The sequence below is a fragment of the Microcaecilia unicolor genome, chromosome 4, assembly GCF_901765095.1.
Source record: "Microcaecilia unicolor chromosome 4, aMicUni1.1, whole genome shotgun sequence".
NCBI classification, from domain to species: domain Eukaryota; kingdom Metazoa; phylum Chordata; class Amphibia; order Gymnophiona; family Siphonopidae; genus Microcaecilia; species Microcaecilia unicolor.
In genome coordinates, this window is record NC_044034.1 from 120,471,471 (window position 1) to 120,498,037 (window position 26,567).

At 47.5% G+C, this 26,567-nt stretch overlaps 1 protein-coding gene across 1 annotated transcript in view; it reads left to right on the forward strand.

Annotated features, from left to right (window-relative positions):
• MYCBP2 (MYC binding protein 2) overlaps window positions 1-26,567 on the forward strand; it is a 937,772-nt gene that overhangs the window by 446,058 nt on the left and 465,147 nt on the right. The window contains 2 exon segments of the mRNA XM_030200587.1: window positions 2,925-3,140; window positions 16,934-17,159. Of these exon segments, the coding sequence (XP_030056447.1) occupies window positions 2,925-3,140; window positions 16,934-17,159 (442 nt within the window).

Genomic DNA, 26,567 nt, shown 5'->3' on the forward strand with positions numbered 1-26,567 from the left:
GGTCCATATGGCTGCAAGACCCTTAGACACTGGGAATGACTGTGTAGTGTTTTTCCACCTGCCTTGATGCCGACCGCTATGCAGTCTTCCCCCCCACCTCCCCTCCCCGGGACCGAGCAGCATTGGATCAGACCCCGAGACGATGTGCAGACTCAACATCGTCCTCTTCGGTACCAAGGAGTGTCGATGCCACTGTAAAAGTGACTGTCCCGGATGACTTGCCGGTCGAGGGAAGCTGACGTTTTTTCAAGAAAGGTGGCCCCTTGTAATCTCCAACCAATGGGTCCTTCAAATACTCCAACTCGGTTACTCCCTGCATTGGCAAAAAAGATTGCCTACCGAGAGCAAATCACTCCAGCTCTCAGCACAGACAAGTACTTGCAGGGGAACTCTCCGCCTTTCTAAAGGCCCATGTGGTTGAGCCGTTCCATCAAGGCAAGAAGGAAAGGGATTCTATTCCAGGTACTTCTTGTGCAAAAGAAGAGAGGAGGGATGCGTCTCATCCTAGACCTAAGGGCCCTGAACAAATTCCTAGTCAAAGAAAAGTTCAGGATGGTTTCCCTGGGCACCCTTGTCCACATGGTTCTGGAAAACAATTTAGCTATGTTCTCTGGAACATAAGAACAGCCATACTGGGTCAGGCCAATGGTCCATCTAGCCCAGTATCCTGCTTCCAGCAGTGGTCAATTCTGGTCATAAGTACCTGGCAGAAATCCAATTAGTAACAACATTCCATGCTACCAATCCCTGGGGCAAGCAGTGGCCTCCCCCATGTCCATCTCAATAACAGACTATGGACTTTTCCTCAAGGAACTTGTCCAAACCTTTTTTAAACCCAGATACACTAACCACTGTTAGCACATCCACCAGCAGCAAGTTCCAGAGCTTAACTATTCTTTGAGTGAAAAAAATATTTCCTCCTATTTGTTTTAAAATTATTTCCATATAATTTCATTGTGTCCCCTGGTCTTTGTACTTTTTGAAGGAGTGAAAAATCAATTCACTTTCATCCATTCTACACCATTCAGGATTTTGTAGACTTCAGTCATATCCCCCCTCAGCCATCTCTTTTCCAAGCTGAAGAGCCCTAACCTCTTTAGCCTTTCCTCATACGGGAGGAGTTCTATCCCCTTCATTGCGTGTCCTCTAGTCTTTGTATTTTTTTGAAAGAGTAAAAAATCAATTCATTTCTACTTGTTCTACACCACTGAGGATTTTGCAGACCTCAATTGTATCTCCCCTCAGCTGTCTCTTTTCCAAGCTGAAGAGCCCTACCCTCTTTAGCCTTTCCTCATATGGAAAGAGTTCTATCCCCTTTCTCATTTTGGTTGTTCTTTTTTGAACCTTTTCAAATTCCACTATATCTTTCTTGAGATACCGCGAATAAGACCAAGAAGTCTTATTTTGCATCCCTTTCTAATAATTCCTAGCATCTTGTTTGCTTTCTTGGCTGCCAACGCACACTGAGCAAAAGATTTCAGTGTGTTGTCTATAATGACACTTAGATCTTTTTCTTGAGTGCTTACTGGTACAGTGGACCCTAGCATCAGGTAACTGTAATTCGGATTATTCTTTCCAATGAGCATCACTTTTAGTTTGTCCACATTAAATTTCATTCCATTTCTGGACAAACTCTAGTTGTTTGCTTCATGAAAGGTTTGCTATTGACAAAGCCCCCTGTTAAACCTCCACCTGTGTTATGGGACCTTAATGTCGTTCTCGCCCAGCTGATGAAAGCTCCTTTTGAGCTACTTGATGCCTGTTGTCTTAAGTACCTGTCCAGGAAGGTCTTAGTTTTGGTTGCTGTTACTTCAGCTCACAGGATCAGTAATCTTCAGGCCTTAGTAGTAGATGTACCTTATACTAAATTTTATCACAAGAGTAGTCCTCTGCACGCACCCTAAGTTCCTTCCTAAAGTTGTGTCAGAGTTTCATTTGAACCAGTTGATTGTCTTGCCAACATTCTTTCGCTGACCTCATGCCCATCCTGGTGAAAACACACTGCACACCTTGGATTGCAAGCGTTTATTGGCCTTTTACTTGGCACGGACTAGAACCTACAAACGGTCCACCCAACGTTTTGTTTCTTTTGATCCCAACAGGATGGGGGTCACAATCAGGAAATGCGCTATCTCAAGTTGGCTGGCAGATTGCATTTCTTTCACTTATGCCCATTCTTGCCTGGCCCTTGAGGGTCATGTCAAGGTTCACAATGTTAGGGCCATGGCTACGTCGGTAGCCCACTTGAGGTCAGCCTCCATTGAAGAAATTTGCAAAGCTGCAATGTGGTCTTCAGTCCACACAGTCACATCTCACTGCTTCCTTGAGCAGGATACCTGATGCTACAGTCGGTTTGTACAGATAGTTCTGCTGAATTTGTTTGGTGTCCAGACTCCAACTCCACCCTCTTAGGCCCATTTTGTTCTGTTCCAGGCTGCACTGCCACTCAGATTGTGCATAGTTTCAGGTTAATCTGTGTTTTACTTTGCCATTGCATGGTCCAATTGACCAATGGTTATTGTTTTCAGTGAGCCTGGTAGCTAGGGATTCCCACATGTGAGCATCATAGGCCTGCTTGTCCTCGGAGAAAATGAAGATGCTTACCTGTAGCTGTTATTCTCCAAGGACACCAGGCCTTACATTCCCACATACCCTTCCATCTCCTAACCAGATGAAGAGGACTTTTCTGTCGATCAGCTAGATCTCCAGAGTCATGCTTATGACCTCAAAATTGTCTCCTAATGACAAATTGCCCCATTCAACATTGGGGCCAACTTTTTTATGCCATGATCAATTTTAAATTAATAAGCCCATGGAAAGAGAACTACTTCATAAGAATCCTATTAATTTATAATGCTTAGTCAAACAGCCTTCCATTTTCTGGATGCCATTTGCTCATCAATTCTTTTTTTTCCCTGTTGCAGGCTGCTGTTGAAGTTTTTGGCCTAGTTCAGCAATTGCTACCTTCGGTAGCTATTTTGAACCAGAAGTATGCACCTCCTGCTTTCAATCCAAATCAGTCCACAGATAGCACCACTGGGAACCAGCCTGAGCAGCTCTCTGCTTGCACTACCTCCAATCACTATGCTGTCTTAGAGAGCGAACACCCCTACAAACCAGCAAGTGTTATGCACTACAAGGTACATATCTTAAAATTTTTATTGAGAGCTGGACTTATTTTCTGTTGACATGAGTGACTGGAAAGCTGGAGGATATGAATGAGATCGTTAAAGAGAAAACCTTAGAGCTATGATATAGCACCTATAACAATGGTTTTCAAACCCAGCCTGAGTGAGTACCTACTAGTTCGGTTTAAGGGTATCCATAGTAAAAAAAAAAAAAAAAAAATGGATTAGATAAATTATCATTCTGTTGAAACAGCGTATGTGTCCAACCTTGACCCATGCCAGGTCGAGTTTTCAGGATTTCCCCAATGAATATGCATGAGATCTATTTGCAAACAATGGAGGCAGTGCATGCAAACATCTCATGCATATTATGGAAATCCTGAAAACCAGACTGGATTGTGGCCCTCGAGGACTGAGGTTGGACAGCCCTGATCTAGAACATAGGACTTGGACTGAAACTCTTTGGTACTAATCCTCATGGAGGGGTGATCTGCTGATTAGTACAGTAGGCTGAGAAGCAGAAGAAACAGGATTCAAACCTGCTACTGCCACATCTGTGATTTGGCAATGTGACTTTCTCACATTGCTTCAAGTGCCCATTTATACTGTAAGCTCTTTAGGGCAGGGACTTATTGTGCCTGAATAGGTTTCACCCCCATTATACGTAGTATTACTCTGGCTACAGCTTTGTAATACAGTTTTTTTTTTTTTGTTACATTTGTACCCCACGCTTTCCCACTCATGGCAGGCTCAATGCGGCTTACATGGGGCAATGGAGGGTTAAGTGACTTGCCCAGAGTCACAAGGAGCTGACTATGCCTGAAGTGGGAATTGAACTCAGTTCCCCAGGACCAAAGTCCACCACCCTAACCACTAGGCCACTCCTCCACTTTTCTCTATTCTTTTCTCTATTCTTTAATCTGCCACACAGCATGCAGTTACAGAAATGCTCTGTATATTTGTCCCTAGTGCTGTTTTGTGAAGCACTTGAGTACTTTTTCGTTTTTGACAAAATGTATTGTAGAGCACCTCATTTTCTAGAACATACTATATTAGTATGACAGGTCAGAGTTTAATGCTGAGATGACCAAGTTTCTCTACAGATAAGCTGGGTTTCATGTCTCACAGTTGGTAATATCATCCAGTGGAGCCCAGCTTAGGGAAAAAGCTTTTTAGCTGTAGTCAATTTCTTGAAGATTTTAGAGCATCACATTCATTTTGTACTTTCCATAGTGTGTTGTCACAAGGATCTCCTCAGTTCTTCTTTTTCTATGGAGCCCTGCATACAGTTATCTTTTTATGATGAGAGGCTCGCATATATGGAGATTCAGAGTGCACATGTTTCCCACTTAGGTTGATCAGGAGCCTAGTATCCAATCTCCATGGCTCCATTGTATTTACAACAAGTAATAAAAGTGTAGACTCTAGCGCACTGCGTGAGATCGGATAAGTGAAAGGTAGGTTTTTGTACTAGTACCATATACAATTCCTTATGCAGAGACATCAGTATGTGCCTTCTCTGTTGCAGGTCCAGCACTGTGGAATAGGCTCCTAGGACATATTCATTTTTGTCCAGCATTGTAACAATTTAAGAAAGTTTTGAAAACTAATTTGTTTATGCAGGCTTTTTTAATGCTTAGATGAAAACTTTGTGTATTGAGAAAGAAGGTTGTTTCCCAAATGATAAGAATGGTTTCTTTTGGGGGTTGTATTCTTTTCAGTATTAAGATGAATGCTCTTGAAGGGTTTTGTCAGCAGGCTTTTCCATAAGCAGTTCTTTGGTATTTTTATGTCTTGGTTTTAATGGTTTAATTTCAATTTTTGTTTGTGAATGATTATTTTATGCATTTTTTTTGTAAGCTGCTTAGTTTTAGATGGGGTATAAATTTTAAAAATTAAATAAATCTCAGAACAGAGAAATCCATGCTGGAATCGCTTCGGTTCAAACAGAAATTACTCAGAAACCCCCATGATCATGTCACCTCAATTTAAATTCATAGGTACTCTTCCAGATGTGACTCAGGTGAAAACTTTTGTTCAGAAAGAATTACCATGCTGTTGTCTATAGTGCAAGAAACCTGAGTCAGACGTCAGCAAGGAGCATGTTACGGTTGTTGGGAAATATGACCTCAACAATGCATATAACTCCGTTGGCACATCTTATAATGAAACAAACGTTATAGACTTATGCTCACTGTGGACTTAGACCGTTCAGAGCTTATAAGATGTAGCCTTAATCATCAGACATCTCGGGGACTCCCTGTCCAAGTGAGTGGGCAATTAAATATGGCTAAAGTTGTTCCTTTTCAGATTCCTCCTGTGCAAGTTGTCTTCACCACATATGCATCCAAACTGGGCTGACTTCATATTCAGTGTCTCTGGTCTGCCCAAAAGAAATATCTTAAGATAAATGTCTGGTGTTAAAGACAGTATGGAATGCTCTGAAGGCTTTCATAGATTGGTTAGTTGATAGAATTCTAGGCCATATGGACAATCAAGTAGCCATGTACTACATTAAAGGCAAGGAAGAATAGGCTTATATCTCCTGCGTTAGTAAACTGTTGGAATGTGGACCTGGGCCATCTCCCATGGAATGACTCTGGGACACATCTGGTAGAGAAGGACAATGGCAGACAGGTTGAGTCATGTATTTGAAATACATGAGTGGTTTCTGGACTCAGGAGTAGCAAATGTGATTTTCCATGATTGGGGCACATCCACAGTAAATCTCTTCACGTTTCCTCCAAACAAGAAGGTGCCTCTGTTCTCTTCCAGGATAGGGACTCATGACAGACTTGCCTTGGATGCTTTTCTCCTAGATTGGGGTGAGGGTCTTGTGTGCATATGCTCTTAGTACATTCTTAGCAAAATTGTAAAATTTAGGCAGGATCAGGGAGCTATGAATCTCATAGCTCCCTTTTGTCAAGATAGACTTGTTTTTTTATTTCTTCAGGACTTTTAAGAAGACTAATCAGACTGGAGAATTTTTCAACATTTGTGTAGGGGCAAGCATTACTGTTTCATCCCAGCATCAGATATCTCTTCCTGACAGTCTGGATAGTGACAGGGTAACTATAGCTGCCCAGAATCTGCCTGACATTTTGCAGATCTTTCTGATTACTAGAAGTCTCCACTAGGCAATCTTACTCTTTTAACTGGAAGAGGTTTTCTTAGTGGTGTGATGGCAAGGCCCTAGATCCCTTTTCCTGTCCTTCACACAAACCTACATCTGCCTGAGTCTGGTTTAAAACACAGCTCTGCTAGGAGTTCACCTTAATGTTAACTAGCATTTCACATAGAAGATAAAATTATTTCTGTATAGCCTTTAGTTGTCTGTTTTAATTTGAGTACTTACATTCCACCATTTTAATCTAAATAATGGGATGGATAAATAATAGAATACAATTAAAATAGTAATTCAGATATAAAATTCAAATACATGTAACAATAACATCTAGAACAGTTCTTCCCCCTCATATCTAAATTCCAATCATCTTCCCTTTAAACCATCAATACGCTTGCTCAAATAGCCAGGTTTTCAATTTACCTAAATCCATAATAATCTTGGATCCCTCTTAAGTCCAATGCTAAATCATTTCATAAACTCAGCACTGTACTTAAGAAGGAGCAGGTTTTGGATCTTTTTAGCATAAAACATTTGTCCAAGGGTAGAACCAATTTCAGTAATTCATTTAAACTTCGGGTCTGTCATGAAACGCCTATCCCACCCATTTGGGGTTACCCCACGGCCACTTAGAGGGTCTATCCCCAGCACAGCTCAAGTCAGCCTGCACCTACCACTTGTGCTTTACACTAGCACCCTCCTCCCATTGACTGGGTCAAACCGCCTCTGGTGAGTCTCCCACTCTCAAATTATCCCCAGTGATTTCTAAGTTACTGGGGCCACACTCCCAGTGGTCCCACAGTTCCCAGAAAACACTCACAGACCCAATACACAAACCACCAGGATTCTTTATCTGTTCAGACAGGCAGAGTCAACAAACAGGTTTATTGTCACTTGAACAATGAGCAAAAAAAAAAAAGGTGCAGTCATCAAACAATAACAGGTAACTGAAATATGGATCAGTTATAACACCAACTAAACATTTGTTGCTTTCTAAAAGAAATACCTGGGGAGAACAGGATATATAGTTCAACGAGCCTCAGCAAAGAGATCTGTCTCTGTTTTCTCCCGGGCTCAGACTGAAGCAACAGCCAGCAACAACTGCTGGATAATTTCAATCTCCAGGCTAATCAGAGCCCAGTCAACAAGTTTTAAAAGTATACTGCCCACAGTACTGTAGATTCACTTCTTCACTAAGTAAAACTAAAAGAGGGCATGCACTTTTTCTGTAACAGCTTTAACATAAAACATGCATCACCTGCTGGCAAAACTAGAGAAATTCACTTCAAGAGTTAAAGGCAATTTTACAGGTTTAAAACATACTGTTTTTTTCACAGGGTTCTAGAAGGAACACATGGCCTTTGAGCCTCTTAATTCTTTTGCTCTAAAGTACTGTGGTAACGTGGCAAGGGCAGGCTGTAGAGCCAGGTAAAACGAGCCACACGCACTCAGCAAATTACAGTGAAAGCAAATCATATTTATTAAAGATGTCCGGTAAGGGCTACTGTTCACATCACAGGAAGGGAGGAAGCAATACTCAAAAGTAGTTCTGTAAATTGTCCTTGAGTGGCCTGCTCCTGCAGAGCCACAGCATACATGAATGTGTCTCAGCTCTGCAGCAACTCTTACTGGTCTCTGGCCTTGTCCCTGAATCCAGAGTTATCAGTACAATCTCTAGCTCGTACACAAGCCTAGCCTGCAGCAGGCCAGGTCAAAACACAGACTCCTCAAATTTCTGGGTTGAAATTGGCTTACCTCAAATAACTTCTGCTTCTGGCAATTACAGTGTAGCAATGTCTGTTGTGGTATCACTTCTCTTCCCCAGGCTCCCCTCAGGTACCCCTCAGGTACTGCAGCCAACATGACACCCTGAGAGGATTCCATCACTTGGGCCTCCTCTTCCCTACACTGAATTGGGCATTTAACTCCAGCTTCCATATCATCAAGCTGATCAATCCATAGACTGGTGGGTTGTGTCCATCTACCAGCAGGTGGAGATAGAGAGCAAACTTTTGCCTCCCTATATGTGGTCATGTGCTGCCGGAAACTCCTCAGTATGTTCTCTATCTCAGCAGGTGGTGGTCACACACAGCAGCAGCTCTGGCTAGGCCTCCAAGCCTAATTTTTAGGTTTTGTTGAGTGCCTGGGGTTGAGGGCTCTTTTGAGCAAGTGCAAACCTGGTGGTGCCAGGTCCCTCCTTTTCTCCCCCCTCCCGCTGGCTCCGTTAAAAAAAAAAAAAAAAAAATTTTTGAACGGCCTTAAAGGCGTTTATTTCGACGTTTATTTAAGCGTCTATTGCAGCTACTCACTGAGACACCAGGTCGTTACAACTCGGAGCGGACAGCAGGTAATTTTACCTTTTTATAGCGGGCGGGGGTTCCCCGATTCTTCTCCTCGTGGCTCATGGCGTCGGAGGGCGAGGGCGCAAAGGGTCGCTCCCCGGGTCGCTCGAGCGCTTCTAGAGGGGATGCGGGGGTCTTCAAGCCGGATTCGCTCTTGGTGGGTGACAGTTTCGCGACCGATGCATGTCCCGGTCCTTCCTCCGGCGTGGCGGTTTTTCCCGCCATAAACGCCCATCCCCCGCTCCTCGCCTCCGCCATCTTGGCCGGCCACGCGGCTCGGACGGCTTCTTCTTGGGCCGCCCTTGAGGTTGGAGACATTAATGCCATGAACGCCCTTAATTTGGGCGACGGCACAGAAGCGGCTAAAGTTAAGAGCCGTTCTTCCCGCGCGGCTCCTTCGCGGAGTTTCGCGCCGGACGCCATTTTGGATGCGCAGCATGTCTCTCCCCCGCTATTGCGAGCGCCGGTTGAGAGCGCGCCTAGGGCTGTTGCCCAGGCTGCGGAGGTGCACAGTCTGGGGGGTTTCTCCCCCGAGTTTGTTTTGCTGCTGCATCGGGCCTTCCTCATGCACAACGCTGCCCCCGCTCCCTCCTCTGGTAAAGAGGTTGAGGTTCCCAGAGGTAAACGCCCTCGGGTTGATTCCCAGGCCTTGGAGGAATTTGTCTCCTCCGATGTAGATGAGGGCAGCGTGTCTGAGGTCTCCCAACGGTCCTTTGCGGATTCCTTGGTGGAGACGGATCCCCGCTCGGATGGAGCGGATGACCCCTCTGCAGCGCGGCTTTTTCGCCCGGAGGATTTGCCCAACCTGTTGTTACAGGCCATGGACACTTTGAAGATATCCTCTCCGGAGGACGTCTCTCCCTCAGCCCCTGTTGGCTCTGCCATTATGCTGGGGACTAAGCGCCCGCCTAGAACCTTCCACGTGCATGATGCCATGCACACCTTAATTTCGGCTCAATGGGATGTCCCAGAAGCGAGCCTTAAAGTGGCTAGGGCTATGTCCCGCCTCTATCCTTTGGCTGTGAGTGAACGTGAGGCCTATCTGTGGCCTACCGTGGATTCTTTAATCACTGCGGTGACTAAGAAAACGGCATTGCCGGTGGAAGGTGGCACGGCCCTAAAGGACGCCCAAGACAGGAGATTGGAGGCGGCTTTAAGGTCGTCCTTTGAGGCGGCTGCTTTAAGTTTGCAGGCCTCAGTTTGCGGCTCCTATGTGGCCAGGGCGTGCCTGACTATGGTGCAGCGGGCTTCCCCCTCGGATCATTTCTTGAGGAATGATTGGCCAGCCCTGGAATCGGGCTTAGCCTATTTGGCAGACTTGCTGTATGATGTCTTGAGAGCCTCAGCTAAAGGCATGGCTCAGACTGTCTCTGCGCGGCGGTGGCTTTGGCTGAAACATTGGTCTGCTGACCACGCCTCTAAATCCCGCCTGGCTAGATTGCCTTTTAAAGGCAAGCTGCTCTTTGGGGTCGAGCTGGACAAAATCGTGACTGATCTCGGCACGTCTAAGGGCAAGAAGTTGCCGGAGGTCAGGGCTCGGGCGAGTGCTCGTCCCGGTACCTCCAGAGGACGGTTTCAGGAAGCCCGTCGGTACCGCCCGGGCAGGTCGGGTGCTTCTGCCCCCACTTCCTTTAAGAGGAATTTCTCCCCCAAGCAGCATTCCTTTCGCAGAGACCGCCGTCCCGGAGGTGCTCCCTCCGGTCCTCCCCCAGGGTCTCGTACCCAATGACGGGGTATTGGTCCACGCCCCAGTGCAGATTGGAGGACGGCTGTCCTCGTTTCTGGGCGAGTGGACCACAATAACTTCAGACGCTTGGGTGCTGGAAGTCATCAGAGACGGCTACAAGCTGGAGTTCTGCCGACCCTTAAGAGACGGGTTTGTACTCTCTCCCTGCAAGTCTCCGGTCAAAGCTGTGGCAGTGCAGCAGACTTTGGACAATCTGATCCGCCTGGGTGCGGTCGTTCCGGTGCCAGAAAGTCAGCTTGGCAAGGGGCGTTACTCCATTTACTTTGTGGTACCAAAGAAAGGAGGTTCGGTCCGGCCTATCCTCGACCTCAAAGGGGTCAATCGGGCCTTGAAAGTGCGGCACTTTCGCATGGAGACTCTCCGCTCTGTTATAGCGGCAGTGAAGGCAGGGGAGTACCTGGCATCCTTGGACATCAAGGAAGCGTACCTGCATATTCCCATCTGGCCTCCTCATCAACGCTTTCTGCGTTTTGCAGTCCTGGGCCGACACTTCCAGTTCAGAGCCCTCCCGTTCGGGTTGGCTACTGCTCCGCGGACCTTTTCCAAGGTAATGGTGGTCATAGCGGCCTTCCTGCGAAAGGAAGGAGTACAAGTCCATCCTTATCTGGACGACTGGTTGATCCGAGCCCCCTCTTATGCAGAGTGCGGCATAGCTGTGGACCGGGTAGTTGCTCTTTTGAGCTCCCTGGGATGGATCATCAACTGGGAGAAGAGCCAGCTGCGCCCGACTCAGTCCCTGGAGTATCTGGGAGTTCGATTCGACACCCAAGTGGGCAGAGTGTTCCTGCCAGACAATCGGATTGTCAAGCTTCAGGCTCAGGTGGACCAGTTCCTAGTAGCCTCTCCTCTTCGGGCTTGGGACTATGTGCAGCTGTTGGGCTCTATGACGGCCACGATGGAAGTAGTGCCCTGGGCCAGGGCTCATATGAGACCACTACAACACTCTCTGCTGCAGCGCTGGACTCCGATGTCGGAGGATTATGCTGTGCGTCTTCCCGTGGATCCAGCAGTGCGCAAGGCGCTGAGCTGGTGGATGCAGACAGGCAAGTTGTCTGCGGGAATGCCTCTGGTGTCCCCAGAGTGGATTGTCGTCACGACGGACGCCTCGTTATCGGGCTGGGGAGCCCACTGCTTGGGAAGGACAGCGCAGGGGCTCTGGTCTCCTGCAGAGGCAAAGTGGTCTATCAACCTCCTGGAACTCAGAGCCATTCGGTTGGCGCTTTTGGAGTTCATCCCGGTACTGGTGTTCAAGCCTGTACGGGTCCTGTCGGACAATGCCACGGCTGTGGCCTATGTCAACCGCCAGGGAGGTACCAAGAGCGCCCCTCTAGCCAAGGAAGCTATGAGTCTATGCCAGTGGGCGGAAGCGAACCTGGAACAGCTGTCAGCGGCCCACATTGCCGGAGTCATGAATGTCAAGGCGGACTTTCTCAGTCGCCATACCTTGGAGCCCGGAGAGTGGCAGCTATCTGCTCAGGCGTTCTTGGACATCACGAAGCGCTGGGGCCAGCCGAGCCTAGATCTGATGGCGTCATCGGCCAATTGCCAAGTGCCGCGCTTCTTCAGCAGAGGACGGGACCCTCGATCCCTGGGAGTAGATGCTCTTCTCCAACAATGGCCGACACAAGAGCTTCTCTATGTGTTCCCGCCCTGGCCCATGTTGGGCAGGGTACTAGACCGGGTGGCAAAGCATCCCGGCAGGATAATCCTGGTGGGTCCGGATTGGCCCAGGCGTCCCTGGTATGCGGACTTGATCAGGCTCTCAGTCGACGATCCTCTGCGGTTGCCAGTGGAGCAGGGCCTGTTACATCAGGGTCCCGTGGTGATGGAGGATCCCTCCCCCTTTGGTCTTACGGCCTGGCTATTGAGCGGCAGCGTCTGAGGAAGAAGGGCTTCTCAGACAAGGTCATCGCCACTATGCTGAGAGCGAGGAAACGCTCTACTTCTACGGCTTACGCCAGGGTTTGGCGTATCTTTGCAGCGTGGTGTGAAGCAGGCTCTCTTTCTCCTTTCACTGCTCCAATTTCTTCAGTGTTGACGTTCCTGCAAGAAGGTCTGGACAAAGGCCTGTCGCTCAGTTCCCTTAAGGTCCAGGTAGCGGCTCTGGCTTGCTTCAGGGGCCGCCTGAAGGGTGCTTCCCTGGCTTCGCAGCCAGATGTGGTGCGCTTTCTCAAGGGGGTTAATCACCTGCGCCCTCCTCTGCACTCAGTGGTGCCTGCGTGGAATCTCAACCTGGTGCTAAGAGCATTGCAGAAGCCGCCGTTTGAACCCTTGTCAAGGGCATCTCTGAAAGACCTGACGTTGAAAGCAGTCTTTTTGGTGGCTATCACTTCAGCCAGAAGAGTTTCCGAGCTCCAGGCGCTCTCGTGTCGAGAGCCTTTTCTACAGTTCACTGAGGCAGGAGTGACTATTCGCACAGTGCCTTCCTTCCTGCCCAAGATTGTTTCTCGCTTCCATGTGAATCAGCAGCTATGTCTCCCTTCCTTTCGTAGGGAGGACTACCCAGAGGAGTACTCTGCTCTTAAATATCTGGATGTGAGACGAGTCATCATCAGATACTTGGAAGTGACCAATGATTTCCGGAAATCGGATCATCTGTTTGTCCTGTATACAGGTCCTCGTAGGGGTCTGCAGGCTACTAAGCCTACAGTGGCAAGATGGGTCAAGGAAGCCATTGCAGCGGCTTATGTGGCCGCGGGGAAGGTGCCGCCTATCCAGCTGAAGGCTCACTCTACAAGAGCTCAGGCGGCCTCGATGGCAGAGGCCGGTTCCGTCTCCTTGGAAGAGATATGCAAGGCGGCAACTTGGGCTTCGGCCCATACATTCTCCAAGCATTACCGCTTGACTGTGGCTGCTCGGGCGGAGGCCCGGTTTGGAGCTTCAGTGTTGCGGTCAGGGATTTCTATGTCCCGCCCTGGGTGAGTACTGCTTCGGTACATCCCACCAGTCTATGGATTGATCAGCTTGATGATATGGAAGGTAAAATTATGTATAATCATACCTGATAATTTTCTTTCCATTAATCATAGCTGATCAATCCATAGCCCCTCCCAGATATCTGTATTGTTTTTATTCTGGTTGCATTTCAGGTTCAAGTTTAGTCTTCAGTTACTTCAGAAAGACTTCGTGTTCAAGTTTTTTCACTTGGATTCTTCAAGAGTTAAGACGAGTTTGTGTTACAGTGAGCTGCTGCATTCCTCTCCCCTCCGTTTTACGGGGCTGGATTGAGACTTAAAATTCTGCCGGCACTCCCTCCCGCTTCGTGCGGCTGTAGGGCAGTTTTGTACCCCTCCCGCTTCGGCGGTGTTAGGGTCAGTCAGCTCCTCCCGCGGTTGCGGTTGCAGGATAAGCCAGATCCCCCCGCATCGGCGGGTGTGGTGTCCCTCCCCCGCTCCGCGGGGATGAGCTGGACGGATTCCCCTCCCCCGTTTCGGCGGTGGTGAGCTGGGCAGAGTGTCCCTTCGTGGGTGTAATTCTCTAAGTGCTGAGTCCTGCGGATGGAGCTTTGATATCGACATACTGAGGAGTTTCCGGCAGCACATGACCACATATAGGGAGGCAAAAGTTTGCTCTCTATCTCCACCTGCTGGTAGATGGACACAACCCACCAGTCTATGGATTGATCAGCTATGATTAATGGAAAGAAAATTATCAGGTATGATTATACATAATTTACCTTGGTCTGAGCCCTGCCCCCCCCGACTCATCCTCTGCCATCGCATGTTAGCACCACCTGCTGTAAGGCAACTTAAGTGCACTAACTGTGAGAGCATCTTCAGTTCATCTTCAAACACCAGGAATTTCCTCAGATAAACTTATCAACAACGAAAATGCCTGGCTACCATTAGGATTTTTCTCTGTGCAGTCTGTGCCTATCACCATGTAGAAAGTAAACCCATTTCTATGCAACCTTCAGTTGCCAGCTTTATGCGATGTTTGTTTCTATTAAAGCCTCGTGTATCATGGAACCTCAATGTGGTTCCACCCCAGCTGTTGAAATCTCATTTTGAGGAAGTAATTCTGTAACAACTAGTAAAAAAGGCCCGTTTCTGAGCACAATGAAACGGGCGCTAGCAAGGTTTTCCTCGGCATGTGTATGTGTGAGAGACTGTGTGTGCAAGTGAGTCTGTGAGAGAGAGTGTATGGGGGACAATTGCCATTGTTCCGTTGTACTTCCCTTAGCTACCCTTCTCCATTGTGAATAGAGATAGATTGTGTTTGTGAGAGAGTCTTGTCTGTGTGTGTGTAAGTGAGAGAGGGTGGGGGAGGGGGGCTAGGAGGTTGGGGGGAGGGTAATCTCTGTTTCCCTCGTGCCATGCAGCCGTCATTGCCATACACTCAATGGAAAGCAAACCTGTGAAGTGCTGCATCCACGTTGTCGTTCACCGTCCTCCCTCCCGTGTCTTAGTAGACAGGAGTGGAAGTAAACCTATGTAGTCCAGTGTAAGGAAGGAAGGCAATTAGGGTAATCTCTGTTTCCCCTGAAGGAAGGCAATTACAGTAATCTCTGTTTCCCCTTTGCCGCGCAGCCGTCATTCGCATACACTGAAAGCAAAGGAAACATGTGAGGTGCTGCATCCACGTTGTCGTGCTGTTGGCTGGCGAGCGCGAGGAACTGGGAACATCGGGGAGGAGGATGAGTGAGGGAGGGCTGAGGGCAGGGTGCTGTCCAGCGGCGCCGGTGAGTTGGGACAGAAGGGGGCCCTGGGGGAGGGAGAGAGCGTGCGTGAGGTGCTGCATCCACTTTGTTGTTCTGCTGTTGGCGTGGCGGGATGGCGAGCGCGAGCAAGTGGGAACATCGGGGAGGAGGGTGAGTGAGGGAGGGCTGAGGGCGGGGCGATGTTCAGCGGCACCAGTGAGGTGGGAGAGTAGGAGGCCTGGGGGGAGGGAGAGAGCGTGCTACAGGTGCAAGTGGGGGGCTGGAACTTGGAGGGGAGAGAGGGAGGGCGGGGCACACAATAATGGTCAAAAACGGATATCTCTGGCGCCTCACACTTACGGTTGAGGCTTCATTTAGAACGTTGGGGTTGCGAATTATGTCCGGAAGGGGCGTGGCTGAGGGCGGGTCTATGAGTGAGAGTGAATGGTGGATGAGTGAGAGTGAGTGTTGCTGACAGCCTAGCCTTCAGTGTTTCCCTCCCACAGAGTGAGCTTCAGAATGTTGCAGGTGAAAATTATTATAGAAGATAGCTTATAACTGCCCTCGTTCAAACCATAAGTTAATAATAGTACAATGCTCGTTCAAACCATAAGTTAATAATAATAATAGTACAATGCTAAAGGTTTTTCCTAGCATTTTATCAAATGACTGATCTGTCCAATATGAAGTTTTTCAACAGTAGAGTGGTTCTACACACCCAAAGTTCTTTTCTAAGGTGGTGTCAGATTTCCACCTTAATCAGTTCTACAATTTTCCAAAAGGCCACATGCCTATAATAATGTCTTACATATTCTAGATTGTAAAAGAGCCATAGCCATCTACTTGGAATGGTCTAAAGCCCTTAGAAAGTCCACCCAGCTTTTTATGTTTTTTAACCACAAGAAGCTGTTGCCCAGGATACAGCATCCAGTTGGCTAGCAGACTCTCTTTCGCTTATGTCCAAATAGGCCTTACTTTAGAGGGGGTTGTAAGGGTTCATAATGTTCAAGCCATGGCTGTATTGGTAGCCCATTTGGACACAGGCTGAATGGAAGAAATTTTAGGGCTGCTACTTGGACTTCATTCATCCTTACTGTTTGGAAAGGAAATCCCAGTTTGACAGCACATTTGGTTAGTTCATTCCACCAAATATCTCTGAAGTTGAGAGTACAACTCCATCCTATTTAAGGCTTTGTTTATTGGATTTCCAGGTTGCTTTCATTAAAAAAAAAATAATTTAATAAAAAAAATAATTTATAAAACTAGAAAAGACTTTGCTATCAAAAACAGCTTTGATAACCGCCCATTGGGGTGCCTTTCATTTTTCTCTCTCTATTTCTTGACGACATCCTGTAGCTAGGAACTCCCATTGGTTAGGACTTGTAATCCTGCCTGCTCTCAGTGAAAACCATGTTAATTACTTGTAGCGGATGTTCTTTGTGAATGGTAAGATTTTCAAGTCCTCACATATCCTCGTACCTCTTCTTATAGCACATTATGGTGATGCTATAGAAGCTTCTAGAAATTTACTGAAGCTGTAGAACCTGTTTTCTCATTCTTGGCTGTATCAGATGATGTTGCTTACTTTTCAGAATTTGAAGAGAACGCCAGTTACACGTCAGTAATTTGATTTTTAACATCTGCCAGAGTAGAAATGAATGACTGTAAACTGAGTGGAATAAGAGAGAGCCTGATATTAAGGAATTCCTGAAAGAGAAAATTAAATGGTGAGAGAAAAGACAGTTTAAGTGTATGGAGGAGAGGGGAAGCGGAAGAGGAAACAGGAAGTAACATGAGCCATTGTGCAAGGATGGGGTGAGAGCTTGAGAAGGGAGGGTAGACACTTATAAAATGATTTATAGTTTGCAAAGAAACAAGTAGCATACATCTGAAAAACTGAACATATGAATAATATTTATGTGTGTGTTAGTTTCTGGCTGTGGTTTATTTCAGGTGACTTTTCCAGAATGTGTCCGGTGGATGTCTATAGAATTTGATCCCCAATGTGGCACTGCACAGTCTGAGGATGTTCTCCGCCTGCTAATTCCTATTAGGACTATCCAGAACTCTGGATTTGGACCAAAGCAGATTGCTGTTCATGAAAGTCTCAATTCATGGATAGAATTCAAGAAATTTTCAGGCTCAACTGGGTGGCCAACTATGGTCATAGTACTACCAGGTAATGGTTAAAAAAAAAAAAAAAAGTTCTATTGTCAGTGTATATTTCACAATCTTTCACCAATTCCAGGTTAATATAGTACATACCAGATGTGTGCAGCATGATTTCGAACAGCAGCAACTCCTTCTGGTACCTTACTGGTTCTTTTGTATTTTCGAATGACTAATGTGCACAAAACTACAGACTCTCGCACAATCACTGAGGAAGTAGATATGATAAGTACCTTTAATATTATGCCAACAGAGTAAACTTAACACCTTCTAGTTACAGGTAGAGGATCTTCATAACATGCTCTTGCCTCCCTTGTACAGGGAGATAGCATGAAGGGTCTGGACTGTGGAGACTTGCAGCTAAATCTCCACAGTGCACAGAAATGGATTAATGGAGTAAAAAAAAAAAAAAAACCTTCAAACATACCAAGGCATAGTGCAGTTATACTCTTGCTTTGCCTGGTGCAAATGAGGCAGAATCTGGCTAGGGTGGCCAATCAGACTGTGTGCACGTACACAGAAAAGGAATGCTTCTCGCCGTCAGTTGCTGATAAGGTTGGTGATGGCTCCTTAGTAAAGCCCTTTAGAAATCTGTGGTAAACAATGGTATGTCAGATAAGAAAACTAGGCTCTTTGTATCAGGTGTTCAACGCTGCGTGCGTCTGGTAGCGCTATACAAATGCTAATAATAATAATAAATATTTGAGGCCAAAGATAAAAGGATTAAATGAAAGCCTTGGAAACCAAGGAACCTTCTAGACCTTTCCAGCACAAACCTGTGAGCCCAGTAACAGAAGCAGGTTAGTTTTATTCTGTATCATTCCACCTCTTGGAAATTGGGGTCATAAGTGCACCTATATTGTGTACCTAATAAAGTGTCTCTTGTTTCATTGATTATTAACATTTGTTATACATGCACTTCTTTTCAATATTGTTCTGATGATCGTCTTTGGCAGTAACACACTTGTATGAAATGTAACAGTTCAGTTCGTTATAGTCTTACTTAGAGAGCTCTTGTTTTTGTTGCGTGTTCAACAGTCAGTTCAGCTGATCTTCTCTGCAGCAGCATGGAGTAGCTGAGGTATCTATCTGATGGCTGTGGTCAGCATGATTGCAGGACAGGTTTCGTTGTTTACAGGTGATGTGACATCCTGTGTTTAAGAACAAGGACAGCAGTATCTGGACCATACCAGGTCATTATCGTATCCAGTGTTCTCTTTCCTGGGTTCACAATTTCTTACTGCAGTCAAACACAAAACTTTCCTTGTACCTCCTGTCTGCCCTGCCTCAATATAAACACTTATGTGTGCACCCAATCCAAAATATTCTGTACCACTACTTCTGTTATGTGGTACGTATTTGTTTGTGCATTTTTCCCTATCAAGAAAGTGTAAACTCTAGTGTTGTCTAGTGCTATCCCTACAAATATCCTTGAAGGTACTGTCCCTTCCTACATGACCAGGAGAGTTGATCTAATGCCACAGATAGGCATTACCCCGTCTCTAGAGTCTGGATTCCAGGTTATGAGGACAGTAAACCTATTTGTTTCAAATATGGTGCAGCTCCACCAAGTGGACAGTTGACGGCTACTAGTGGGATTGTTTTGACTGAACCTTTCAGAGTTTGAGAGGGCATATTCTGGTGTAAGTCCTCTTTGCTGAGTTTCCTAAGGCATTCAATCAGTTCTTTGGCTCTTAGCTAGCTGGCAGTGTGAAGGGTCCAGGTGATCTTAGGATCAGCGGCCCAGTGTTGTGTGGGCTCCTTCATTGGAGCAAAGTTCCCTTAGCACTCCATACTTCGTGGTTTTCATAGCCACAGTTTCCATGGCAATGTTCTGGTTATATGTGGCATCGAGAATCATGGCCATTGATCCTGGATGTGGGCGCATGGCCATTACATCACATAATTTCTTGTTGTCTCCTGGTAGACAGGGTGGTGTCTGTCTGCCAGGTCTAATTTGCATGGGTGCTTTGCTGAGTATGGCCTTCAGGTTCGGGGCTCAGTGGCCACCTCATCACAGTTGCACAAAGATTGCAGTTTGGCACTGCTGCTTTAGTGTGTTGTGAAGATGGACACACCTTTTAGCACAGTTCTAGGGAGTGTGGTTTGGCATTAGACACAACCCTTCTTATGGTCTGCTGGCGAGTCATCTTTTCTGCACACCCAGGCCTCACTTGGGCCCACATGGACATCATTCATGGTTCCATCTCACCTGCTGGAGGTGCAGTCATCTCATGTACTTTGGCAGTTGTTGGCCCGGACTGAGCAGGAGGTTACTGGAGTGTGGGTGCTTCACACTCACTGGCAATGGTTTTTGGTTCTCTCAGTTGCTAAGTAGAGGATTCTTGCTGCTTCCAAGGAGATTTGCTGTGACTTGCCCACCTCTTGGTTTTCCAGTCTGAAGGCCATGGCATCAGGCCTTCAGTGGGGTAGATGACTGTCTTGTACGAACAGTCTTTACGCTTTTTGAGCTTAGGCTAGACAAGACAGACATATGGATGGTCTTACGGAAAAGTGGGCTTAACCCATTTTTACACATGAGATGATTCATGTGTCCGTGTGACCAGTGCGGATAGCTCATAAATTTTATGGATTTGTGAAATTCTTTGGCATTTAGCTTAGTAAACAGGATGCTATGAATTACTAGAAAGGGATGGAAAGTAAGATGATGAATGTTATAATGCCTCTGTATGGCCCCATGGTGTTGCATCACCTTGACTATTGTGTGCAATTCTGGTCACTGTATTCAAAGAAAATATAGCTGAATTAGAAAAGGTTCAAAGAAGGGTGACCAAAGTGATAAAGGAGATGGCGATGTAACTCCTCTCATATTAGAAAAGTCTAAAGTGGTTAGGGCTCTAAAAGAGATGGCTGAGGGGGGAATATGATAGAGGTCTACAAAATCCTGAGTGAGATTTTTTAAATTTTATTCTTTCAAAAACTACAATTCCTTGTCATCAAGCAGATGAAGCCATTGCGTATGGGTTATGTCCATCAACCAGCAGGGGAGATAGAGAGCACTCAACTTTTCACAGCGCCTCATGGCCTCTTCAGTATTCTCTATCTCCCCAAGCAGGGTGGCTGCAGCTTCTTCGAGCTCCATCAAAAATCTGCCTGGGGTGGCTCCTGGCTTGCCAGTTGTTAGCCGGGGTGTTAGAGGCTACAGCAGCTTCACTTTGAAGGCACATAGGTCAGCCCTTTCCCTGCCTTACCCATGCCCCCATGGATGTGGACATATTAGTTTGCTTTTCTCTGTCCTTTCCCACTCAGTGGATGCAGGCACATTGGTTCGCCTTTCCCTGCCTTTCCCACTTATCTGAGCCTCCGGAGTGAATTTATTTACCTCTTTTGCCTCTGCTTTCCTCACAGCGTTTAAAAAAAAAAAAAAAAAAGTTGCGTCGTGCTTTAGCGCAGCGATCTTGGAAAAGAGGTTTTTCTTGAGATTCTTCTGCAGGACCGGAGCTGTGATACTCGGTCTAGTGAGGTAAGAGTGTTTTCTGACTCCTCGGGGGTGGGCCCACGATCGGGACGTTTCTGGCACGAACCGCCATTTTGAATTTTACTGCCGTTTTCGGTGATGGCTGCGGAGACTGTAAAGCGCTGTTCTAAATTGTGGCAAGCGCAAATCAGCAGCGGGGCTCTGTAAATCGTGCTGTACAGACGGTAGAGCCGGCCCGAGCATGGTGAGCGGCGATCTTTCGCGCTCTGAGCTGGCAGCTGACGCCATTTTGGATTTTCCACATGGCGCGGCCTCCATTGCGACGGAGAGCCCTGAATCCGGGGGGGGGGGGGGGGGTCCTCTGAGTGAGGCTAATAATAGAGCTGATAGCCCTGGGCAGGATTGGGGCGGTCAGGGAGCGGTTTTCTCCCCTGATTTTGTTTTAATGCTGCATAAGGCATACATGCTTAAAAGAGCTCTTCCACAGGGATCTTTGGAACCTCTGCCTCTTACAGACCTCGCTTCCGTGAAGCTAGAAGAAACCGCCCGGGGCGTGCTGCTGGGTTCACTTCTCGTGCCCGCTTTCAGCAGAGAAACTCCTTTCGCTCGGACAAACGTTCCGCAGCTGCCAGTTCTAGGCCTGGAGTGCAGGGGCGACCCTCTCAATGATGGTGCGCCGGCCCCCTCCTCAATTCCTGTCATCGGAGGAAGACTTTCCTTCTTTTTCGAGGAGTGGGCCAAAATCTCCGCAGATCAGTGGGTCTTGGAATAGAATTCGATGCTCCGGTGAGAGACGTGTTTGTGGAGTCCCGATGCGGTTCTGCCGCCAAACGGGTGGCAGTAGAGGAGACTTTGCATAATCTGTGCCAGATAGGGGCTGTGACCCCGGTGCCTCCTGCCGAACAAGGTCTAGGCCGCTACTCCATTTACTTTGTGGTGCCACGAAAAGGCGGGTCTTTTCGCCCGATCCTGGACTTAAAAGAGCTGAACAAGTCCTTAAGAGTGCGGCATTGCGGCGGTACAGCCAGGAGAGTTTCTCACGTCTCTGGACCTGAAAGAAGCTTACCAATTTGGCCCCCGCACCAGAAGTTTCTGCAGTTTGCGGTGTTGGGAAAACATTTCCAGTTTCGGGCCTTGCCTTTTGGCCTCGCCACAGCTCCCCGAACCTTCTCCAAGATAATGGTGGTAGTAGCTGCTTTTCTCAGGCGAGAGGGTATCCGGGTTCTCCTGTACCTAGACCACTGGCTCATCTGAGCAGACTCAGAAAAAGAGAGTCATCTAGCTACAGCCAGAGTGGTTTCATTCCTTCAATCTCTGGGCTGGGTCGTCAATATGGCCAAAAGTTACCTGACCCCCTCGCAATCTCTAGAATATTTGGGGGCCAGGTTCGACACAGCCTCGAGCTGTGTGTTTCTTCCCGAGCAAAGGCGGTGCATGCTTCAGAATCAGGTCCGTCTGCTCCTGAGGATGCCCCGCCCGTGAGCTTGGGACATTGTCCAGCTGTTGGGATCGATGTTGGCTACCTTGAAAGTGGTGCCATGGGCGAAAGCGCACCTGAGACCTCTACAGTATTCTCTACTTCAACGATGGTCTCCAGTATCTCAGGATTATCAGTGCAGACTTTCTTGGCTCCCTGCGGCCCTCCTCAGTATGGAGTGGTGGCTCTCGGACAGCATGTTACGGCGGGGAATGCCGCTGGCGCTCCCCGATTGGTGCCTGGTGGTGACAGATGCCAGCCTGAGGGGCTGGGGTGCATATTGCCAGGGGAAGCATGCCCAGGGTCTTTGGACGCCCGACGAGTCGGAGTTGTCTATCAACTGCCTAGAGTTGAAAGCGGTGTTTCTGGCTCTTCTGGCCTTTCAAGTGACCTGGAAGGATTGGCTGTCCGAGTGATGTCGGACAACACGACAACAGTGGCCTGAATAAATCGACAAGGCGGAACTCAGTGCAGAGCTCTAGCCGTGCAGGCTGAACAAATTTGCCACTGGGCCGAGCTGCATCTACAGTTCCTGTCAGCAGCTCACATTGCAGGTCAGAGCAACGTGCAAGCCGACTATCTAAGCAGGCATCAGATTGATCCAGCGGAGTGGGAACTAGCAGACGATGTATTCCTGCAGATATGTGCCAAATGGGGCAAGCCAGTGATGGATCTTATGGCGACCAGTTCCAATGCCAAAGTCCCGTGCTTCTTCAGCAGACGGAGGGATCCTAGCTCTGCCGGGTTGGATGCCTTGGCTCAACCCTGGCCCCTGGGCTTGCTGTATGTCTTCCCTCCGTGGCCCTTGATAGGGCGAGTGCTCCTGCGGATTCGGCTGCATCCAGGAGAAGTGGTGCTCATCGCCCCGGATTGGCCCAGGAGGCCTTGTTATACGGACCTTCGACAGATGCTGTTGGAGGCTCCCTTTCCGTTACCGCTGGTTCCGCACCTGTTGTCACAGGGTCTGGTGGCCATGGAGGACGCCTGCCGCTTTGGTCTTATGGCATGGCGATTGAAAGGGCGCAATTGAGAGATAAAGGCTACTCAAATAAGGTAATTTCCACTCTCCTGCAGGCCCGTAAGCGCTCCACTTCCGTGGCTTATGCCAGGATTTGGCGCCAGTTTGAAGTCTGGTGTGTTTCAAGAGCGCTTTCCCCGTTGCGGGCTCCTGTCTCGCCGATTCTGGACTTTTTGCAGGATGGTGTACACAAAGGCTTGGCCTATAATTCCCTGCGGGTGCAAGTGGCAGTATTGGCCTCCCTGCGTGGCAAGGTTGAAGGCGTGTCCTTAGCTGCTCATCCAGATGTGGCACGGTTTCTTAGAGGGGTGCCTCGGCTCCGTCCTCCTGTGCAGGCACCTTGTCCAGCTTGGAACCTGGGGTTAGTATTGAAGGCCCTTCAGGGGGCTCCCTTTGAACCGCTTCGGCGTGCTTCAGAGAAAGATTAGACACTGAAGGCCGTCTTTTTAGTGGCCATTACCTCGGCGAGACGGGTGTCAGAGCTCCAGGCGCTGTCCTGTAGAGACCCTTTTCTGCAATTCGCAGAGTCCGGGGTCACGGTTCGGACCGTGCCTTCCTTCATGCCTAAGGTGGTTTCAGCGTTTCACCTAAACCAGCCTGTTTTTCTTCCCTCCTTTGTTGAGGAGGAGTTTCCAGATTCATTTGGGCAGTTGCACCTTTTGGATGTGCGCAGGACTCTGTTGCAGTATCTGCGAATTACAAATGCTTTCAGGACCTCTGATCATCTTTTTGTGCTGTTTGCAGGTCCTCGCAGAGGGTTTTCAGCGTCTAAAGCCACTATTGCCCGTTGGCTCAAAGAAGCTATCTTTTCAGCATATCTGCTGTCTGGCCGGGCTCCGCCTGAAGCCTTTAAGGCACATTCCACAAGAGCGATTTCCTCTTCCTGGGCGGAAACTGGAGCACTATCTCTTCAGGAGATTTGCAGTGCTGCAACATGGACTTCTAAGCTCTCCTTCGCCCGACATTACAGGCTGGATGTGGCTGCCAGGAGGGATGCGCGTTTTGGAGCACAGGTGCTAACGCGTGGTGTGGCTTGTTCCCACCATATTTAGGGATTGCTTTGTTACATCCCATACGTAATGGCTTCATCTGCTTGATGACAAGGAAGGGAAAATTAGGTTTTTACCTTGGTAATTTTCTTTCCTTCAGTCATAGGTTCAGGACAAATATATTCCACGTATTAGAAAAAAGGGAAAAAAGACTAAACGTCAGCCGGCGTGGCTAAACAGTAAGATAAAGGAAATCATTAGAGCCAAAAAACAATCCTTCAGAAAGTGGAGAAGAGAACCAACTGAAAGTAACAGGATAGATCATAAGGAATGCCAAGCCAAATGCAAAGCGGAGATAAGGAGGGCAAAAAAGGACTTTGAGAAGAAATTAGCGTTGGAAGCAAAAATACATAGTAAAAATTTTTTTAGATACATTAAAAGCAGGAAACCGGCCAAAGAGTCGGTTGGGCCGCTGGACGAAAATGGTGTTAAAGGGGCGATCAAGGAGGACAAAGCCGTAGCGGAGAAATTAAATGAATTCTTTGCTTCGGTCTTCACCGAGGAGGATTTGGGGGGGACACCGGTGCCGGAAAGAATATTTGAAGCGGGGGAGTCGGAGAAACTAAACAAATTCTCTGTAACCTTGGAGGATGTAATGGGTCAGTTCAGCAAGCTGAAGAGTAGTAAATCACCGGGACCTGATGGTATTCATCCCAGAGTATTAATAGAACTAAAAAATGAACTTGCGGAGCTACTGTTAGAAATATGCAATCTGTCCCTAAAATCGAGTGTAATACCGGAAGACTGGAGGGTAGCCAATGTTACTCCGATTTTTAAGAAAGGTTCCAGAGGAGATCCGGGAAATTATAGACCGGTGAGTCTGACGTCGGTGCCGGGCAAGATGGTGGAGGCTATTATTAAGAATAAAATTGCAGAGCATATACAAAAACATGGACTGATGAGACAAAGTCAGCACGGATTTAGTGAAGGGAAGTCTTGCCTCACCAATCTAATGCATTTTTTTGAGGGGGTAAGCAAACATGTGGACAATGGGGAGCCGGTTGATATTGTATATCTGGATTTTCAGAAGGCGTTTGACAAAGTGCCGCACGAAAGACTCCTGAAGAAATTGCAGAGTCATGGAATCGGAGGTAGGGTATTATTATGGATTAAGAACTGGTTGAAAGATAGGAAGCAGAGAGTAGGATTGCGTGGCCAGTATTCTCAGTGGAGGAGGGTAGTTAGTGGGGTCCCGCAGGGGTCTGTGCTGGGTCCGTTGCTTTTTAATGTATTTATAAATGACCTAGAGATGGGAATAACTAGTGAGGTAATTAAATTCGCCGATGACACAAAATTATTCAGGGTCGTCAAGTCGCAGGAGGAATGTGAACGATTACAGGAGGACCTTGCGAGACTGGGAGAATGGGCGTGCAAGTGGCAGATGAAGTTCAATGTTGACAAGTGCAAAGTGATGCATGTGGGTAAGAGGAACCCGAATTATAGCTACGTCTTGCAAGGTTCCGCGTTAGGAGTTACGGATCAAGAAAGGGATCTGGGTGTCGTCGTCGATGATACGCTGAAACCTTCTGCTCAGTGTGCTGCTGCGGCTAGGAAAGCGAATAGAATGTTGGGTGTTATTAAGAAGGGTATGGAGTCCAGGTGTGCGGATGTTATAATGCCATTGTATCGCTCCATGGTGCGACCGCACCTGGAGTATTGTGTTCAGTACTGGTCTCCGTATCTCAAAAAAGATATAGTAGAATTGGAAAAGGTACAGCGAAGGGCGACGAAAATGATAGTGGGGATGGGACGACTTTCCTATGAAGAGAGGCTGAGAAGGCTAGGGCTTTTCAGCTTGGAGAAGAGACGGCTGAGGGGAGATATGATAGAAGTGTATAAAATAATGAGTGGAATGGATCGGGTGGATGTGAAGCGACTGTTCACGCTATCCAAAAATACTAGGACTAGAGGGCATGAGTTGAAGCTACAGTGTGGTAAATTTAAAACGAATCGGAGAAAATTTTTCTTCACCCAACGTGTAATTAGACTCTGGAATTCATTGCCGGAGAACGTGGTACGGGCGGTTAGCTTGACGGAGTTTAAAAAGGGGTTAGATAGATTCCTAAAGGACAAGTCCATAGACCGCTATTAAATGGACTGGAAAAATTCCTCATTTTTAGGTATAACTTGTCTGGAATGTTTTTACGTTTGGGGAGCGTGCCAGGTGCCCTTGACCTGGATTGGCCACTGTCGGTGACAGGATGCTGGGCTAGATGGACCTTTGGTCTTTCCCAGTATGGCACTACTTATGTACTTATGAAGCCATGAGCCCTCCCTGTATGATTGTCTGTATTGCAGTGATTCTGATTTCAGGTGCTGTTCTTGTTTCCTGAAGTTATATTCCTTCCTTGGGGAGTCGGAAAACAGTCTTCAGGATTCTTGTTACAGTTATAGGAGGATGAGTTCATTCCCTCCAGTTCATGTTTTGGGAGGAT